Source organism: Copidosoma floridanum, unplaced genomic scaffold (genome assembly GCF_036245765.1).
Source record: "Copidosoma floridanum isolate Cflo_tuat_1 unplaced genomic scaffold, Cflo_Japanese_pri ptg000001l, whole genome shotgun sequence".
Taxonomy (NCBI): domain Eukaryota; kingdom Metazoa; phylum Arthropoda; class Insecta; order Hymenoptera; family Encyrtidae; genus Copidosoma; species Copidosoma floridanum.
Window position 1 is genome coordinate 2163695 of NW_028321878.1, and position 19752 is coordinate 2183446.

The window sequence follows — 19752 nt, forward strand, 5'->3', positions numbered from 1 at the left end:
AACTTTGCACAAAGTGTATTTTCACACGAGTAGACGTAATAAGCTGGTGTCGTGTTTAATTTTTATACATGTAAGCAACAATCAAATGAATTTTCCAGTTTAATAGATTTCATTCATTCAGATCCTAAAAAATATATGTATCTTTAATTTTATAAAATATTATAATGTAAATCTCTACGAAAAAGGAACGATACTTGAAAAACGAATTGTTACAGTGCTTGGCAAATCAATTCCTTTAAAATTTAGTACAAACGTAAATACTTTAAATCTATGCAGCAGGTTGTCCAAAACCGTTTAACAAGCAATAAAAATTATTGTTTCATTAGCGTTTATTCTCACGATTGCAGTTCTCAAAGAGCTACAAGTAAAGGCAGCGTTTTTTTCATTAAAATCCATCAATATGCGTATATACTTAAATAAATTAACAAGTAAAATATTTTACAAAGATAAAACTAGGTTTTCTCATTGTAAAAAAAAATAGTGTTTTAACTACGCAATAACACACGGGAACAAAATTTTTCTCGCTATTATATGGGGTACATCATTTATCATTTTTTTTTTTTTTTTATTATTATTATTATGCAAACATTTCGTCTTAAACATGTTTTTTTTTTTTTTTAATTTTCTTTTCACATCATCATAACGTCTCTAGTAAAAACTAACACAGACTTTCGTCGATAAAATACTAAACATATTTAAATCAATAACAAATACAATGTACAATCCAAGAATTTAAAGCAACTCGAAAAAGAATAAGAGTAAAAATTCATTTTATATACCTTAAATTCTACTTAAAATTAAAAACAATATGTACACGTGTAAGATATTCGTGTGTAAGAGTCGTGAAGTAAAAAAAAAAAAAAAAAAAAAAGTACTGATATCTACTAATCCGCAATGTATAATAACACTACGAGGTTATAATAGTAATAATAATAATAATAAATCTCTTTTTTTCTATTTTTTCGCAAATGGCACTCAATCGCTTTCCACGCGTATACGAATTGATTTAAGGCATAATTAACAAGTGCCAGAGTGTACGCGGCTATAAAATTTTGAAGCGATTTTTACTCTGTAAAAGTAAATTATATAATTTTTTTTTTAAATAAAAAATCTGCATGAATATCCAATTAACAACATTTTCATGAAGCTTTACACGAAATAAGAGTCAATAGACGAAAGCATCTTTAATTCGACACTTGGACAATATTAAAAATTTACTCGACAACGAACAAACAGTGAGTAAGTGTGTTCGTGTGCATCCAATCAAGAGATAAATATTGCATTATAAAAGATACAGTAGTTGTTTCGATCGATTGATAAAATATTTTGGTGTTTTTAAAAATAATGAACAAGAATACAACATATATATGTATATACTTATAATCACGCCAAACAATAAAACACGTGTCGCAAATCATCGCAAATTTCCTAGATAACATTAGCAACAAATACCTAAAATATTCGTGAATTTTCATGAAAACTGTTTTGCTTAGGAGTAGATAAAATTTCAATAGACGATTAATTTAAAATTTAAAATGCAATAACCTCGATCGACTACACTCGAAACGACCTTGTATAGATATATGACACAAGGTCCGAAACACGGGCTGATGCTTGTCGATCCCGACGTATAACGAGACTCGAAAAAACTAACTGTAGCCAAACTGGACCTTGCGACACTGGCACAGCCACTTGATGATCCTCGCGTTCCTCTCGACGATACTCGGCTGCTGGTCCGAGCCGCCCCTCTGGAGGCACTCGTCGTTGGACGTCTGCCAAGGTGGGGGCTGCGCGCTGCCGGCCGGCTGTATCGTCGGCGAGCTCCCGGCGGCCCACGACGACGAGTAGAGGCCCAGCGCCGAGTCGACCGAGCTCACGCTGTCGAAGAACACCGGGGAGCTGCTCTTGGAGGAGGGCTCGGTTATGTGGTGGTGGTAATTGTCGGGATCCAGGCCCAACCTGTCGAAGAACGACTCGAGCTGGGACATGGAGCGCGGGCCCCGGGTACTGCCTCCGCGGCTCAACGAGGAGGAGCCCTGCGTGCCGTTGCCACCACGACCGGAACTCGAGCTCCCAATGCCGCTGCTGCTCGTCACGCAGCCAACGCCCGCACCACCGATCACCCCACCGACGCTGTCGCCCGCGACTCGGTTGCCGCCGCTGTTGACGCTCGGGTGGCTCGACTCGTGGCGCCAATACCGGTCGCTTATGTCAGACTTGGAGCGCAAGATCGGCCGGCCCCTGCCCTCCTTCCAGCCGTCCGAGAATCTATTGGGCAGATTTACACAAACGTGGTGATTACGCGTGCGTGGGACACAAGTTGTACACGATGAATTTGCCAGCTTATAATTTGACGCAGGTACCTCGAGTTGCAGGTGGGACTGTAGTCGGTCTGGCTGTTGCTGCTGTCGGTGTCGGGGCTGTAGTGCCTGATAATGGCAGGTGGGGTAGCGCTGTTGTAGCTCCTCCTCGAGCGGTCCCTGTCGGTCGAGTGCTGGGTCGAGGCGCCGCTGTCCCTCCGCGCGTGGCTCCAACAGTCCTGCGTAGATTTGCTTTTTAGAGTCACGTGTGTCTGGGTTATCACCAATAAATGCCGATTTAATTTAAAATCGGAGCGTGGTCTCCACTACTTTTTATCATGTATGGGTGTCGTTACATGCGTGTACATGATGTACCTGCATCCATAACATTTTAACTGAGAAAAAAAAATGATAAAAATGGCTCGTACGAAAAGTAATCACAAATCTATCCTTGTCTCTCCTCCTACCATATATACATATAACGTAATTTGGAAAAACCTTTCTCCCTCGCAAACTTCTCACCTTCCCCGTCAGCAGAGAGAGAAATCTTATCGAAACTTATATATATATATTCGGAGCGAGTACACAGATTAATGTGTAAGATTATGGTACGTCAGCGTGGAAAAGTGAAAAAAAAAAGAAAAAAACACAAGGTGTACATATATATACCTGTATCCTCGGAGGTGGTTCGCTCCTGTGGGTGCAGTGCCCGGAGGACCCGCCCGAGTCACGGGCCGTCGCCCCGTGGCTGAGCTTGCTCGAGCCCGAGGACTTTTGCGTGCGGCCGCCCGACGAGAGGACGCTGCTCGCGTCACCGCCACCCGAACCCATCGAGCGCCTTATGTGCCTCGAGCTGAAAAAGAAAAACAACAATCACCTCATCATCATCATCATTGTATATACCATTGGGTGGTTTGGGTTTCAAGTTTACGATTGAAATCTTTTGGGCCCGGTATCTCTCAGGGTGTTCTTCTCAAACCGCGCAGTGCAATAAATACACACAATGTATTTGTCAGCGCGAGAGTGGAAGCACTTGAACGAGACATTATAATATATTACAAGGGAGCGCGTAAGCCGTAGGGGCCAAGGTGGTTTTGGGTTTTATCTACCGCGATCCCGTGATTTATCCACCTGTTTGTACGGCGCGCTTCTTTTTTTTTTTTCTCTCATTGTTATCATCGTTGTCTTTCGGCACCAGTTGTCGGGCTATGGATTTTTTCCCGTTATTTCTTTTTTTTTTTTTTTTTTTCCAAGACAAGGGGGGGATATATACCTTTCCAAAGTCACCCGGAGGGTCACAGAGACATATTATAATGGATGTTGTTGCCAGGGAGTACGAAATATCTTGTCGTCGCGACGTATATATACACATACCTGCGATAGCACACAGAGTCGCGGTTGAAGCTGCGATCCGAGTAGTCGGAGCCGGTCTCGCAGTCGGGACAGCCCTGGCCGGTGGGCTGGGGTTTCCTCGCCGACGGGGACTTGGTCGAGGCCCTCGGCGACAGGGAGGCCCGCCGTCTCGTGCTGCTGTGGTGAAGATCAGGCAGGCTCTTGTGGGCGGCCGCTGCTTCGTGGCTCGGGGTCGTCGTCCCGTGACCGGCGGACGACCGGCCGCTACCCGACCTCCCGATCCGGCTGCCGAACTTGAACCGGATCTCCCCGGCCGGGCTCCCCCACTGCTTTATTTCGTTGTTTTATTAAATATTAATCACAAATACACGCCTCTCTCCCCTCTGTCACATTTATAGGTACACCTATGTGTCCGTCCATATCGCGTTGGCACAATAAGTATAAATTAATATAGATGTGCATGTAATATAATGAGTATACAAAGTTGTTGAATCCCGACAAGTGCCTGAAGTGCGGTATATAATGTATCGCAATGTAGGTACTTATTTGTGAACTCGCTCGAAGCAAAAAGCTAACAAGCGTATACGAACAAAAAGTCATGTATATATACCTATGCACTTATTCTCCATCAGGTGAATTGTATTGTGTGGAGTCGGGGACGTGCAGGTATCGGTCTAGGTCGCAGTGCGGATACAATAGGTGAAGCATATCGTATATAAAATACGTGCTCTTGTAACGCGCAGTGGCCTTGAAAAACTTTGTCTCCGCTTTAGCAATTTATATATACCTATATACAATAGATTTACACACCCAACGCGTATGCAAAGGAAAAAAAAGTTTATATAGCAATGCTCCTCCTTGTAGCGCATATGATAAGGATTAAAAGAGTGGAGAGAAAGCCCGCCGTTATATATATATTACTCGAGTCGGGAGAGTTGCAATGACGCGTTATTATTATTCCCGGTGTGTAAGCATATGAGCTTAATTTATATAGCGAGTATATACATTATACATCCCCAACATATAATAACGGCCGAGCGACGCGCTTGATTTGCTCTCGAGCACTCCTGTCGATATCATATACACATACGCGAAAAGCAAGTGCGAGTATACAGCTACTGGACAAATGGAAAGTCGGCAATTTGTGCAATGTAAAACCACCTCATCCGTAATGTACACACACGTGTATAGGTATACAGGCATACGACGACGAGTACCGAAAGTCGTTTTTTAAATAATTGAGCGCAATTACTTTTATCCGTTGACATTGATCGGGAATTAAATTTTGGTTAAAAAACAAAACCAACGATGGAAAATATTTGCCGATTCTCTCGATACCTATATATTATACTCGTGAAATCAATAATAGTCGACGCCGCACTCGAGATTCTATAATTAATTACAATTACCATGAAATTTTCTCGATATCCCCGCTATATGTATGTATAAAAATTTAATCGATGTCGCTATACATGTTAAACTTATAAGTAAAAACACCTATACTCGCATAGCGCTCCGTGCAGTGAGTTTCAGTACATTTGTACACATGACATTGCCGCGTTAACCGCACCATCAAATTGACGTGACGAAAAAACTTGCATCTGCAGCGAGTCACCGTACATATACACAGGGTATTTATGTGTACTTTTAGGCCGCACGTTTGACGCGCGCTCAACAGATTTTCATCGGCGCGCAAAAGTTGGCGACCCTCTTCCCTGACAAAGGGGTGCACGTATACATGTATAAGTACGCTCTTAAATTAATTTTCAATGCCGGTAGAAAAGATATACGTGTGTATATATATATCTGTACCGCTACCGGCCGTGGCCTCGCCAGCTATACATGTACGGAGAGACGAAGGCCGAGAGCAAACGTGTAATGTGATATGACACGCGAGAACAATATCACCTGCCGATACACGATATCGTATTACCCTCCTCCAGCCTTAGTGTCACGAATGGAGGTATATATATATAAATTATATAGAGGACCTGATGCAGAGTGCGCTCATTTGCGTCATGTACAGTGCGGCTGTTTGACTATCGTGCAGAAATGCCGGTAGCTTAGTCGCTATACATGCACAAGTATAGGAGGAGGTGTATATTTTTACACGCGCACTATATTAGAAAAGGACAAAACCACTAACAAAGAGATGGAGGTGCTTCCGTTGTATTTCACGATTCATCGCTGTTACAGGAAGAAATCGGGGGAATCCCCTACCCTGTAATCGCATGTAATAACTTATAAACTGTAAATTCGAAGATACACACAAGTGTGCATCTGAATGAAAAAAAAAAAAAAAAAAAAAAAAAAAAAAAAAAAAAGTAGCTATACTTGATTCAGCCGAACTTTGAGACGACAAAGTTGAACGACGTGGAATAACGTGATTACGTATAGGTATAGGTAAATAATGTGTACTACGCCGACCTTAATTAGCATCAAGGGATAATAATGTATATACAGTGGCTGTTTGTCCATGCAATCTCCCCCGGGACTAATTACACGCGCGTTACAACCACAATCCACATGTATACACACACACGGTTTTTCCACCACGTTAAATAATACACATGTATATGTATATCATTAATCAACGCACCGAAACGTATAGGTATATACGTATGTATATTTATATCGGTATAATATAGAGAGAGAGAGAGGAGAAAAAGAATAAGGCCTCACCGAGCGATCCTCGTCCCTGCATCCAGGTGATAAGCTACCGCCGGGCGAGTACCTCTTGTCCGAGTCGTGTAATCTGTTGGTGTGGATCGGGGTGGCGTACTCGGGCGGGGCCGGTGGCACCTCGGCGAAGAAGACGTTGCCGTCGTTGGCGGTGTCGGTGTTGAGGAGCCGGCGTAGCTTTGCCTGCAGCTGTTCCGAGCTGTTGTTGAACGCAGGGTTGTTGGCGCCTGGGCCGAGGCCCGAGGTGTTGGACGGGGCCGACGGTCCTGAAAGTGAGCGCCTCTGGGGCAGCGGGACCAGCCGTGGACTCTTTGGTGGTAGTGCTATTTTTGGACGGTTTTCGTCAATATCTCAATTCAAAGATGATTGGGGATTTGTACGAATAAACGTTGGCCAATTACGAACAATCACCCGATACGAGAGAGCAAACGAGTACGGTGTCAGGCTGATGTTTAACGGCTATCGGCCCTATTGGTGTTTCTTTTTTTTTTTTTTTTTTTTTTTTTTTTTTTTTTTTTTTTTTCACGCGTTACCATGAAACATTATACAGACGATGGAAATTGTTCATAACGATACGTTTTTTCCGATTCGAAGATCATCCTTGCATCATATTTTGACAATTCCGTTGAATCATCCAGAATCGTACCTACACATTATACACTTGAGGGTAGCTATATACGACGGGGCACATTGTGCGTCAATCGTCTTGTCTATTAATTTTTTCATCGGGACGAAAATCGAGATAGGGTCTTAGCCTGATGGTAAAAAGCATCAGCCGTATCGCATATTATTCGGATGATGGGGGAGAGAAAAAAAAAGAATCCAAAAGGGAGGAAGGAAAGGGACACCCGTATGATTATATACGAGATGTATACTCACGTCTGTCGTTGTTGTCGTGGCAGGCGGTCCAGCAGCAGGACTGTTGTTGCTGAGCAGGATTGCACGGCTGCGCCGAGCCCGGGGTCGTGCACTTGCGCAACAACCGAGGCGGAGCCGTCAGTTGGGATACCTGCAGGTGGCCGCTGTTCTTGAGCTCCTGCTTCCGGTCCAGCACGGTCTCGCTCTTCACGTAAAACGCCTTCGACTCCTGCAGCAGCTCGACCGCGCTCTTCCGCTTACCTGCAACCCCCCGACAAACGAGTTTTCTCAATTAATCGGTACCGTTTTTTCATGCTATACATATACATTGTTGAGCACGCGGTAGCTCGGTCGACTAGGGCGTGGGTTGGCGCGCGGGAGACCGTGGTTCGATTATTCCCGGCCATAGTGCGACTTTTTCGGGCAAGTACCTCTGTGATTTTTCACATGTGCTTTTTCACCACGCAATGCTCCTCGAGGAGGGTTTTAGGCGACCTTCTCGCAGCAAAAATTGCCTAATTTTTCCCCCTACCCCCCTCCCAGTAATAATTGGAGGACTCCCATCCCTTTTCCAAGTGCTAAGTGCCCATAGTAGTGCCCTTATTAAAGGGGCCGGACGTAGGGCACTATAATATAGAAAAAAAAAAATATGTACATTGTTACGTTATTGCTTATACAATTGCTTATGCATGCTGATAATGTAACAATGTGCTCCCAATCAAGAGGAAAAAAAAACAAAACAAGAGAGACCACCTCCATCCCCGTCCCCCATGTAATCAACCTCCACCCACTATATTATGCACGCATATATAAATAAATTATACCGATATGATTTATAAGTATTAATTATAATTGTTTCAGCGCAGTGTTGGTTTGTCCGAAAAGTCGCCTAAATGAGCTGTACTTTACGATTATTGAGTGACAGCCGGCATACGCGTGGTGTGCATGTCACGTCTCACTCATCGCAGACTTGTTATATAATATGCATGTATCCTATACATATAAGCTTCGGCGCACAGCATCAGCAGCAGAGCAACGGGAAACCAAGATGTAAACTGCGTGTGCACGCAACGCTCGATGGGCTCTTGGGATTTTTATAACTATTGTGTATAGGTATACAGGTACTCGAGAGAAGAAAAGAGGATGTATAATTTCTCGGCGCGCGGAAAAGAATTGCTCGGAGGATGAGCGGTGTAACATCTGTTTTGCGGCGCGGTGCGTTATCTCTATGCGCAGAGGCGCGAGATTGATCATTTTTGTTCTCTTATCCGCTGCTCGGCTGCGCGGTGTTTTCGTGTACAAGTCGTGAGTGTACCGTCTGAAAAGGTGGGCAGGCTTTTTTCCCCTACGGAGATGAGGAAGCGCGTAAATTGGATCCTGCTTTTGTCCACATTCAATAAAGATTACTTATTTTAAAAAATTGATGATTTTTTTTTTTTTTACATTTGGGCGCTTGGAACAAAAAGAAAAGATTAGCGGGGCGGTTTGGGAAATCGATTGCCGATCCTGTGTTGTATCGATGTGCCTCGAGGCGAATTTCACACCGATATATACTATTGTTATCGTTCATACCCGTGTCTTTGTTTTATTTTACGCCTCCGCACGTCGCGTGGGCTCGGTAATAAAAAAAAAAAAGTAGAAGCTCCATGTCTGGGCGCTGTGCAATATAAATATGTTCTTTTTTAGGTCGACAAAGCTCGGGACCAAAGGAAAAAAGAAAAAAAAAAAAGCCGTCGGTAGTCAAAGCACGAGCTCTTCGCTCCTCTCTTCCTTATTTATTTTTACTTTATTTTTACTCCCCATTTCCTTCGTTCGCTTCGCGCAATATGCCATATAGGTACATACACCACGTGTGCGCGTCTCCGTTCTACCGTACACGAAGTGAGAAAGCGTTTGATAGTGACGACCAGCGCATATGTACTCCGAGCGAAATTCATGCCGCAACCCTCGAGAGAAGAACGTTTTTCTTTCCCTTCCGCGTGACGTTTGGGCACACCGTGGACTTGGTTTCATCTTTTTGTATGTGTACTCACGTGTGCGTAAGCACTTGCGCGCCTTTTGACGGACGACACGAGCGCGAGGGAGTCAAACGGCGCGCCACACGTGTTCTCGATACTTTATTTTCGTTGTGGACTCGTCGGCTGTTTGTGAGATTTTCGAGGGACCCTCGGACTCTGGAGGGGAAAAGAAGCTCGAGTGCTCGCGTTCGCCCGGCAGATGTGCCTGATATGTTTATGAAAAAAATACGCCTTTGGTGATGATTCTATTTTTACTCTGTACTTTTCTTTTAGGTGACTCAATCGAAAATCTATACATTTACGATACCCCCGCGCGTCCAGCCATTGATACAGTTTGTCACCGATGTAAATCACACCTATACATGCATACATTATTTTCGTTGATTAAATATCAAAATATGGCGCAGCGTTAACTTTCTCTTTGAAATCACACGGCGAAACCCTATGGCACGCGTGAATATCATTTTATCGCGGGAATAAAAAAAATTTTTAAAAACAAGTACAATAAACATATGGTACCCGAGTATATAATCAAAGCACCGCTCGATCGAAAGTCGAAAGCCGCAATGGTACACCCACAATCGACCAGCTCTCGAGACTTTATTTTCTTATACCTCCACTTGTATACATATACGTAGCTGATATAAAACCGCAAAGTGAGAAAACGAAATGGTAAGTATAATATCGAGGGGCCAAAGACACTCGAGCGAAACAAGTAACGAAACGTTGGTTAATTGGTGGTCTGCGTGAAAAAAGAGGGCGCAAGTGCCAATGTTGTATACGTATCACGCGGGCGGAGGCGAGGGCAAATAAAAAAGGTCCAAAAACTCCACTTCCCCAGCAAAGGAGAGACAGAAAACGACCTGCATCCGGTTGATCTCTTCCTCGAGCCCCCATGCAGTTGGTGTATATGTATAACACTTGTGGAGAGTGTCGCGTGCGTCCGACGTGAAGTACCTGTACAAGTAGGTACCTATATACATACCCTTTTTTTCTAACTCAACATGCTTTCTTCTTCTTCTTCTTCTTTTGTGTTTTGCACAGGATATACAGATTTTCGCTTTCGCGTGATTTCCTGCTCGAGAATCGAGTGACGTGCCTTTTTTTTTTTTTACCACCGGCACGCGAGGTATTTTGTGTGCATCTCCTTATTCTAGAGGGCCAGCGTCGTGGGCGGCGAGTGTATATATATACGTGATTTTCAATGCGAAGAGCTATACTTTCGCTTTCTCATCTCGTTTCTCATCGTGACGGTATGCATTGCAAAATTGCAAAGTGCTCGAAACGATCGTATCTTATGATTGGCAGAAAATCTTTGATAACTGGATCATTACCGCGAGTGACTATGAGAAAATCTTTTTCCGACCGAGTGAAACAAAAAAAATCCTGTGTCTCGAGATAAAATCTTTTGTATATATACGTTAATAGTTAAAAGTAATAATTTGGGTGCTGCTTGATTTTTTTATCTCTCTCTCTCTGTTTTTTTTAACGAAACCCTAATGAAATCACGTACGCGCGATTGAAGCGTTTCGATGCGCGTAGAAATTTTTTACTCGTCAAATTAGGGTATATAAAAAGTGTATCGGGTTACTAATTAAATCGAAAGCGAGAGCCGTGAACGGATACATGTGTTGAACGCACATGTGAATACGCATGAAAAAGAAAAAAAAAATAATCCTCAAAACTCAACGCAACGTGCACGCCAGCCACGGTCCTTTTTTCTGTTCATCCCGCGCTTAACGAAGCAACGCGATCGCTTCGATCGTTTGTACATGTAGTGCAAATAGCGGGAGATGTCTTGGAAGGATTTCTTCTTTTTTTCTTCATTCAGCGGCAAAAACGTGAAACGTATACAAGTATATAATGTGTACGGGAGGGTATACATGTTGATGGTTGCTCGCAGCTGCTGTGTATTTCTTTATACTTTTCGGCGTGTGACGAAATTTGGGACGAGGGACGAGTAAAGTGTGTTTGCACTACGAGTCGGGGGAGATGAGAGCTCTCGTTATTTATTTGCGTGTCTTGAGTTTGATGTTGTTTTTACGTTGGCTCCTCTCAGCAGGGGCGTCAAACCTTTGCCTTTGGCCCTGAATATAGAAGGCTTTTGTTTCATTTTTTGTTTTTTCAAAGTAAGATTTATCCCGAGGGTTTAAGAGTAGGTAGGACGTGGTACAGTTTTTTTCAAAAATATGCACAGCACTTTCAAGAAAATTATTCATATAAAAAAAAAATTACAGTGTAATTACGATGTTACCATATACGTATAATATTGATCTGAAAAAAAACCTCTCACGCTTCGTAGCGTGACGCGTGTAATACCGTAAGGCGATTAATATACGTAATCTACCGATAACTTGGAGGGCAAACGAAGGTGCGCTACTTATTTTCGTTGTAAACAATACGCGTTTTAATTGCCCATTCGTTACGAACGACCGAATTACATTTAACGGAAAATCCTTCGCATGTGCATTAACAAGTCGACCGTTACCTCGATAATTTTTTTTTTTTTTTTCACGCCCAACATCTGTTGTTCTTCCCTCCCCTTCGTCGCTATAATTATACACTCAACGCAATCAGTTGCCCCCCTTGGATTCCCTAGTTGTGTGTACGTCGGTTATTATGCATAAAATACAACATGTGCCTACCCGCGGGAATGATAAAAAATTACCTGCTATTTCCTACAACGGAAAGGAATATATTCGTGACGCTTTGAGCGCGAAGAGAATTTGATGAAAGTGCCATTCGTTGCGATTCGCGGAGGCAGTGTGTTTTACGTGATGGAAAAAAAAAAACTTTCTGACGTCATTTAATTCATAGCGTGTCGAAATCCGCTGTCGCAAAAAAAAGGAAAATGAAATCGGCGTGACCTAATAAAAAATAAGCGAATAGGGTCGCGAAGTGAAGAAAAAAAAAAAAGTTAACATCAGCAGCCGAGGTGCACAGGTGTTGTGCATAAAAAGGGTGCTGTTACTGAAAATTCTCGCTCGAGAAAAAAAAAAAACCTGCTCCTCCCGGCCCCGAAAATCACCGCCCTGTTGCCGAAGGCAGGGAGCTTAAGTCTCTTCTTCTTATTCGCCTTCTCGACCCAGATTTTCACGAATATCTTGCCCTTTTGCAACAACTAGGTGGGCTGTACCTACACACGTTTCTCTTTTCAAACTTTCTATGTGCACCTCGGCTCTTGACAGTATGCCGATGCTTCGTACACCAAACGCCTTTTTTTTTTTTCTTCCGTGTACAATATACATACACGTACTTTTTCAAATACAATCACTCGTTTCGATGAGGCTCGTGAATGAAAAAAAAAATCCGTCTATTCTTCGACGAACGTTCTGCGACGTGTTTTCCTCTCACTAGACAATTTTCAAGTATCTCTATGCACCACCTCACGTGTCAATGGTCGTTTATTTCTACTCTATATTTTTATACTAACGAATAACTCAAACAGCTATATATACAAATCCGTAAAATTTAACGTTTTTTTTTTTTCACATACACGAACTAACGGTTTTTTGTAATTTTTAAAATTTTCTATTCACAAGATAGTAATCGACGTATGATAAATAATACTAAGGGAGTCGAGAAACAACAGGGTCACAATGGCTTTAAGATGTGATAACGGAGTGATTGGCCGTATAATATGCAGATACGCCGGTGCGTCTTTCGAGTTAGAAAAGATTGTCACGCGCCTTGGTATTTTTTCCGAGACGAGCAAAATCAGTAGCACAGCTCAGGTGATGCTTATAAGTAGGCCACTCCGAGGCTTTTGCAAAAATAATATGCACTAAGGTGTGTAAGTAAGTACCGCAGTTTTGTCATTTCGTTTTTTTTTTTTTTTTTACCTTTTATTTTTCAAAGTGCACCACTTACTTTCGTTTTTCCATGGAAACGTTTCTTGTTGTAAGAAAATGCGCCCACCTCGCTCTTGACAGAGTGAAAATTGCTTTCGACGTGCCATTCGGAGTGATTAGCATACTCATTTAGGCAGGGGTTATTTGAAAAAAAAATCTCGACGATTATGCGCGCGAGTGGTGAAAGTGACGCGTATTTATAATATATAAGCGCCCGCCTGAGTACAAGTATATATATATATACCTGGTTGACGAAATTAATGATCCTGAAATTCGGAAAGAGAGACAGGTTTTTTTACCGAATTTCTTCAAGGTGGCCACTCTCCCTCCCTCCGAGAGCGCGTTGTTGCGTAATGTATACATATATCATTATACGCCGAGTCAAAGGTATAACATATACAAGGTGTAGTGGGGGGTGGGGGGCATCGTTTAATCCGACTGAAGTGAAAATTTCGAAACGACAACGCGAAGAGACCAATACATTTTTTGCTCGAGCCACTGTTGCGTAAGTATATATTATCCTTTGAAACTTCGCAAACACGAAGTAACTGCCAATCCGAGGGTACGGTACCTGGAAAAATCATGGAAAATCTAAATACAACCGGGTAATTTTTCTTCCCCGACCTCAGCAGGGGAAAAGCTCACTTCCAGACGCGCGCACTTCAAAAGCCAGTAGGCAAGAGATATTACGTCGTCCGCGTGGGTGTATATTATTCTTACCCTTCGCTGCCAGGAGGAGGATGATGAGCAATACGGGAGGGAGGGGGGAAAGGTTTGTTTTATATATATATATAAGGAAAGAGGAGGAAGAATTACGTCCCCTCTCGCGGCGCGCGAGCGTTTCAATGGGCTCATCGCGAGGCGCGCCCGGGGAGAGAGATAGTAAAAACACACACACTCGAGCCGCGAGAGAGGGACTCCTGTCTCGGCGCAAGCTCTATTTTAACAGCTGCTTTAATTATCACTCTGTACCTATATATATATACACCTCCCGGCACTAGCTAGGCGTGTGTATACGTATACATTTCCATACTCCAGCTCGCACTCGCATCTCCTTCTATACGCACCCTCGCCCCTTACTCTGCTATCTCTCTCTCTCGCTCTCGTGGGTCTATATTTACGACTATACCCTCGCGCGCGTCGTCAACTTCATCTCTCTTAACTTGACTTGTTTTCCGAGCTTCTGCTTCGTTTCCTATTTTCTTTTCAAGCGTTTAGACGCGTATCACCCCCCCGTCCTCGGTCTCTATTTTAAGTATGATTATACGCACGGGTATCGTTTACATTTCGTCAGAGACCACGAGATACGGAAAATCACTTGAACCGAGCTAGCATAGTATAAGTCTTAGTTTTTTTTTTTTTTTTTTTACATCGCCACGAATAAATAAGCGACAATTCCCATCCATAAGTGTTTATTTTCATCCTATAGGTTTCGGGCACATTTACTACCCCCAGTGCCCTCGGACTCATAAACTACTGCCAAAAACACGTTTCCCCTTCATCGCTATTGTAGAGAAAAGCCAAGATTTTATTTTACAAGTAAGTACACCGCGGTGATAAAGAATTCCGTGTCTCTGCAGCGGTTTGAGGGGGACGAGTGAAGTACACAACCCGTGCTCGCAAGCATGATTTTATTTCCCGCGCGACTCGCAATTAACGGAGCTGTACAACGTTTTTCGTAGTGAGTAGAAAAAAAAAAAAAAAAAAAATTAATCCTATTTATTTTGTCTTCTCCAAATCATCTGATTTCTCTATCCACCCTGAACGTGCCCATCACATCAAGCAAAAAGTATTTAAAAAAAACAACTCACCAACGTGATCAGACGGATGCCTGTGATGATTGCGGACAAAGGCGGCCGGTGGCGGGGGTGTGGGGTGCTGTTGCATCTCCCAGTATCCGCGACTCTGGGCGAAACTCGGATTCGAGCCCAAGATCGGCGCGTACCTCGGCTGCTGCTGCTGCTGCGGGGAGGTTTTGTTGCACGGTAGCCTAGCCATGGCGGTCATCATTTTCACTCCGTAGGCATGTGTGTGCGTGCGTACCCTTTGTATGAATTATCCGGAGGATCGGCCCTCAATCGTCGTTACCGCAGCTCCCGGGGAGCCGCGTGGTAATTTGTTGCGTCGGCGCTTCATCATCCCCTCGGCTCGACTCGATGTGCACGGCTGCGCGACGCCTCATTGAAATTTCTTGATACACGCCGCTCTCTCTCTCTCTCTGCGAACAGACACGGGAAAGAGACTCGGTTGGTTAATCAGTTTACGGGATGAGCTATAAAACAGGATTAGATCGATCTGTCCGAGGGGGGTAAGGGCCAAATAAGGGGAGCACTGCCGTGGAGGGGTTTTTTTTTTTATGGGCGCACGCGTGACTTTCATATACCCTGCGTGCGTGTGTCTAATATCTTCGGGCGAGTGTTTGGGTTTTATGCGTCTGGCGATGACGATGCGCCAACTTTACTACTCAACGGCTGTGCGTTCATTTGTTTTCCCTGAATTAGCTGTTTGTCAATATATTATACACGTGGAAAATGAATAGCCTATTCGTAACCAGATAAAATGGATCGGTTTTATGGGTGTCTCGGAAATAAAAGTGCAAACAGCAGCTGAAAAAACCCCTTGTAATTATTATTATTATTATTATTTTTAAAATTAACGGTATATACAATGGGTCAACTCGACTCGAGAGTCCGAGGAGGGTATCCTGTATACCCGTAACGGGGGCAATTGGTCTTTTTGAGCGACTCAATGGAGTTTAATTAGCTATTCGCATGACGGTATATATTATATACGTGGGGCCTGAGTTGAGACAGCATACGTGTGTACAACGAATTCATTAATCGTGTATCCGTTCCCCACTTACGAGCGAATACATATACACATGACTATGGAGGATTTGATAAATTTTGTCTTCCATCGATCCAAGACAATGAAAAATCGATAACTCCCAATTTAGAAAGCCCGGCTGCTTTCTCCCTTTTTCTCCGCCCAATTGGTTCGGAGGAAGAAAAAGCACTTTGATTACGCGAGCACAATGAAACGACCACCTCTAATTACTTACGAAAACCTTTTTTTTTTTTTTCTTATGAATGAAGAAAAAACTTTTTCCTGCCATACCTACAGGCTTCATGCATATGTGGACGGAAAAAGAATTTTAATCGACGAATTCGTTAAAAGGAAATACGTGTACCTACACACTTCCAAAGGCATATATGCTCGGAGATAAGGAATAATTTATTCCAACTTGTATATTTACACAAATGTACAGACATGATATTATAGCGAAGATGAAGAACACGAAGAGCTTAGAAATAAATAAGCGGTACATTTTCTCGCGGCCGCTGATTGATCCCCAAAAGTGTTTCCATTATACCCGTGCCCCGCGATAAAACACACGAGAGCCCGTTCACTTGATCCGTAGACCGAAAAAAAAAAAAAAAAGAAGGTTTTGGATGGCTTTTCTTCTTTTGTGTGCATATAATATACATATATACGTATGCTCAAAGGCGCCTCGAGGAGTTTTGAAATTGGAGGCGGACGTGAATCAATATTTTATAGCATGTATATTTATGAAAGAGGGTAAGAAGAGAGAGAGGAGGGGGGGAGAAAAACGTGGCGATTTGTATACACAAGTATGGATTTTTCGGTAAGTGCAGGTTTGGTGTGCATGTCAACTAAAGAGACCAAATTAATAGCTACAAAACCCTCCGTGTATAGGTTTACAAGATTAGGCAAAAGCTGTGCTCGACTCGATAGCTAACGTCGGTGAAATAGATCAATCTGTTTATGACACATTAATTACAGGACATAATACAGCAGTACGAATGGTAGGTGTTGACATGCTTCTTAACATCCCTTTTGTTAGAGAAAGAATTTGAGCAGTACGGACAGTTGTTGAGTTTTCTGTCTTTACAATTAAAAGGCATCTTCAAAAATTTATTATCATTCAAACCAAACACAATATGTACTGTACATAAAAATCATTTACTAGAGTACACAACGAGATAAATATGACAATAAATTTCCACATATCATTTACACAATCAAATCTACAAAAGTAGTATTAAATTTTAGATTAATAATATAACTTTCAACATCAGTTACTGAAATAAACTGAAACCCACATTTTTTAATAGTTCTATTGATAAACCCAGCTTTCGCATAGAAACAGGACATTTACCTCGTATACAACATTTTATGGTATCGACTGGTGAACTAAATGGATGTATCATCAAAGATTAAAACCAAATGCCTATCCTATGATTAAAATGGATGTGATATCAAAGATTAAAACTAAATGCCTATCCGTTACCAAGGTCGTTTTTTAATACAAAGTATCCGCCTCATAAATTGTATTTGCATCATGATAAGTGACACCATATTTTAAAAATTACCAGATGGGCCAAAGACACTCGTTGGGTTTGAAACTCAAAATCGTTTACTTCCTCATAACAAGAGATCAAAAAAGCCTTTCTACTGAAGTAACCAACGCTCATTTTTTCTAAGTTTCAGTAAGCAAGTAATACACATAAGCTAAGAAATAAAAAATATCCATCATGACATCTGAAAATGAATAAATTACGAAACTCACCTCCAGGGTCTCTAACAAGAAAACTGCGTACCTAAGCTAAAATATTAGGACTTGGGTTGACAAACACTCACGTTTTATACTCTGTGGGTTACGATACTCAAAATTTATTTAAAAATTTAAAAAATACTCATGAGTTTAAAGATAAAGTAATTTCTACATTAAATTAATAAAAAAATTGTTGTAAGGCTACGTGTTCCATGGTTTAAATGGCCATGGATCAAAATCGTCCACATTTGGGAAAGCTAATGAAAGCAATTGTGATGCAAGCATAAAGCTGTATGTGGATTGTTAAATTTGTAGTACAGCCTGATAAAAATAAATAAATTAAATTAAATTTAAAAAAGAAGTGAAAATAAATAAATAAAAAGTAAAAAATAGTAGTAAAAAAATAAAACAAAAAATAAAAAAATTAGTAATAAAATAAAATAAAAAGTAAGATATAATAGTAAAAAAATAAAATCAAAAATTAAAAAAAACTGTAAAAAAATAAAGTTAAAAAAAATGAGAAAAATTGTAAAAAAAAAAATAAATTTTAAAAAAAATATCCAAAAAGTAAAACAAATTAGTAATAAAATAAAAAAAAAAAGAAGTGAAGAAAAAAAAAAAAAAAAAAAAAAATAGTAAAGAAATAAAAACATAAAATTGTAAAAAATAAAGTAATGAATATAGTAAAAAAATAAAATGATGAATAAAAAAAATAGTTAAAAAAATAAAATAAAATAAAAAAGTAAAAAATTCTAATCTGAGAGTCCTTTCACACCGCAGGTGTTAGGCCATTCCATCCATGCGAGCACGAAAGGAGGATCGAACCTCGACGCGGGTGGTTTAGCAGCCATGCAGACGAGTCGCTCAGACCGCGCGGCCAACTTTGCGCTGTTACTACATCGTCTTAGTTACGGAGTTACTATCGTCCAACAGCACATTGCATGTGTTTGTACTACTAAGTGTTCTCTATCTCTCTCACATACTTTACTGACACATGCAATACAGCTCACACGTACAACAACAAAGCCATGTATATCTTATTTACAACTTATTTAAGCAAAATCTCATGCTGAAAAAAATATCATCGTAAAGTTAAGGAGTTAGGGATTCTAATTGAGATGATCAGGCTATTAGGAAATATCTTGATATTAATAAAAAAATTATTGACTTTAGGCAACCATATTTTCCGTGTATTCTCGTAACTACGTGGACTCGCCATCCACACGGAAAGACCGAGTTCATTGAAAATCCTCTATTATACTTAGTTATGAGTTTTTCATAGCTTGGTACAGTTTTTCCCCGTACTACGTCTGTCTAAAACCTACGCTCAAGTATGTTATGTTAAATCTCCTTCTACTGCGTTAGGTATAAGTTTATATGAACACTAAGTACGGTATTATCTCATGTAAATAAATAAGTAATTGAATAATTCTACTCTCATAAAAAAATATTAGTGAGACATTGTAATTTCCAACTCACTAAAATATTTTTAACAAAGTCATCCATGATCCACTGTTAGGTTACTTTTGATATTTATAGTAACAACATTAACAATTCATCACTGCACCAGTATCCTAATTAACTGTTACTTAATTTTTTAACGCTGGTACATACATTTATTATGATAAAAATAATATTACAATGAATATGGATAATTTTTAATGTACCTACAGGAATATTAAAAATGCATACCTTAAGAAAAAAAAACTGCTCTGCGCACTATTGTACGTCGTTAACATCTACTGGACACATCTTTTTTTCATAGCTACAGTTGGTAAGGGGAAAAATCGTACCACCGTCACTAAATACTTGTACTGATATCTTAAAACTCATATACATGGCACGAAATTCAAGAGCACTTAAGGTGACACTAAAAATTCTTGTGTTAGTAAGCAACAAATATAACGTTGGTGTAGTATTTCTTACGAGCAAATAAGGTAAAAGTACGTATTATAAATACATATTTTGTTACTATTATTGTAATAGCTCTTATCTTTTAAATAATTACGCGTGGAGAAATAAAATGAGTACTATTTGACGGGGAAACTTTCGATTTAGTAAATGCTTAAAATTAGAATTTAACTAAATAATTCTATTAACTATAATTAAATAAT

General features: G+C 41.0%; 1 protein-coding gene across 3 annotated transcripts in view; it reads right to left on the reverse strand.

Annotated features, from left to right (window-relative positions):
- Positions 1 to 1369: 1369 nt before the first annotated feature.
- The window catches only part of LOC106640443 (uncharacterized), a 109735-nt gene continuing 91352 nt past the window's right edge, over positions 1370 to 19752 (reverse strand). The window contains exons 2-9 of one of the 3 annotated variants that reach the window (XM_089594309.1): positions 14874 to 15278; positions 7215 to 7454; positions 6336 to 6658; positions 3675 to 3979; positions 2970 to 3153; positions 2364 to 2539; positions 2171 to 2268; positions 1370 to 2011 (exon numbers count right to left, since the gene is read on the reverse strand). In XM_089594309.1, coding sequence (XP_089450435.1) covers positions 1650 to 2011; positions 2171 to 2268; positions 2364 to 2539; positions 2970 to 3153; positions 3675 to 3979; positions 6336 to 6658; positions 7215 to 7454; positions 14874 to 15072 — 1887 coding nt within the window. In that variant the 5' untranslated portion in view covers positions 15073 to 15278 and the 3' untranslated portion in view covers positions 1370 to 1649. Of the gene's footprint in view, positions 2269 to 2363; positions 2540 to 2969; positions 3154 to 3674; positions 3983 to 6335; positions 6659 to 7214; positions 7455 to 14873; positions 15279 to 19752 lie in introns of all 3 variants that reach the window. The other 2 variants (XM_089594303.1, XM_089594297.1) reach the window with 2 other exon arrangements.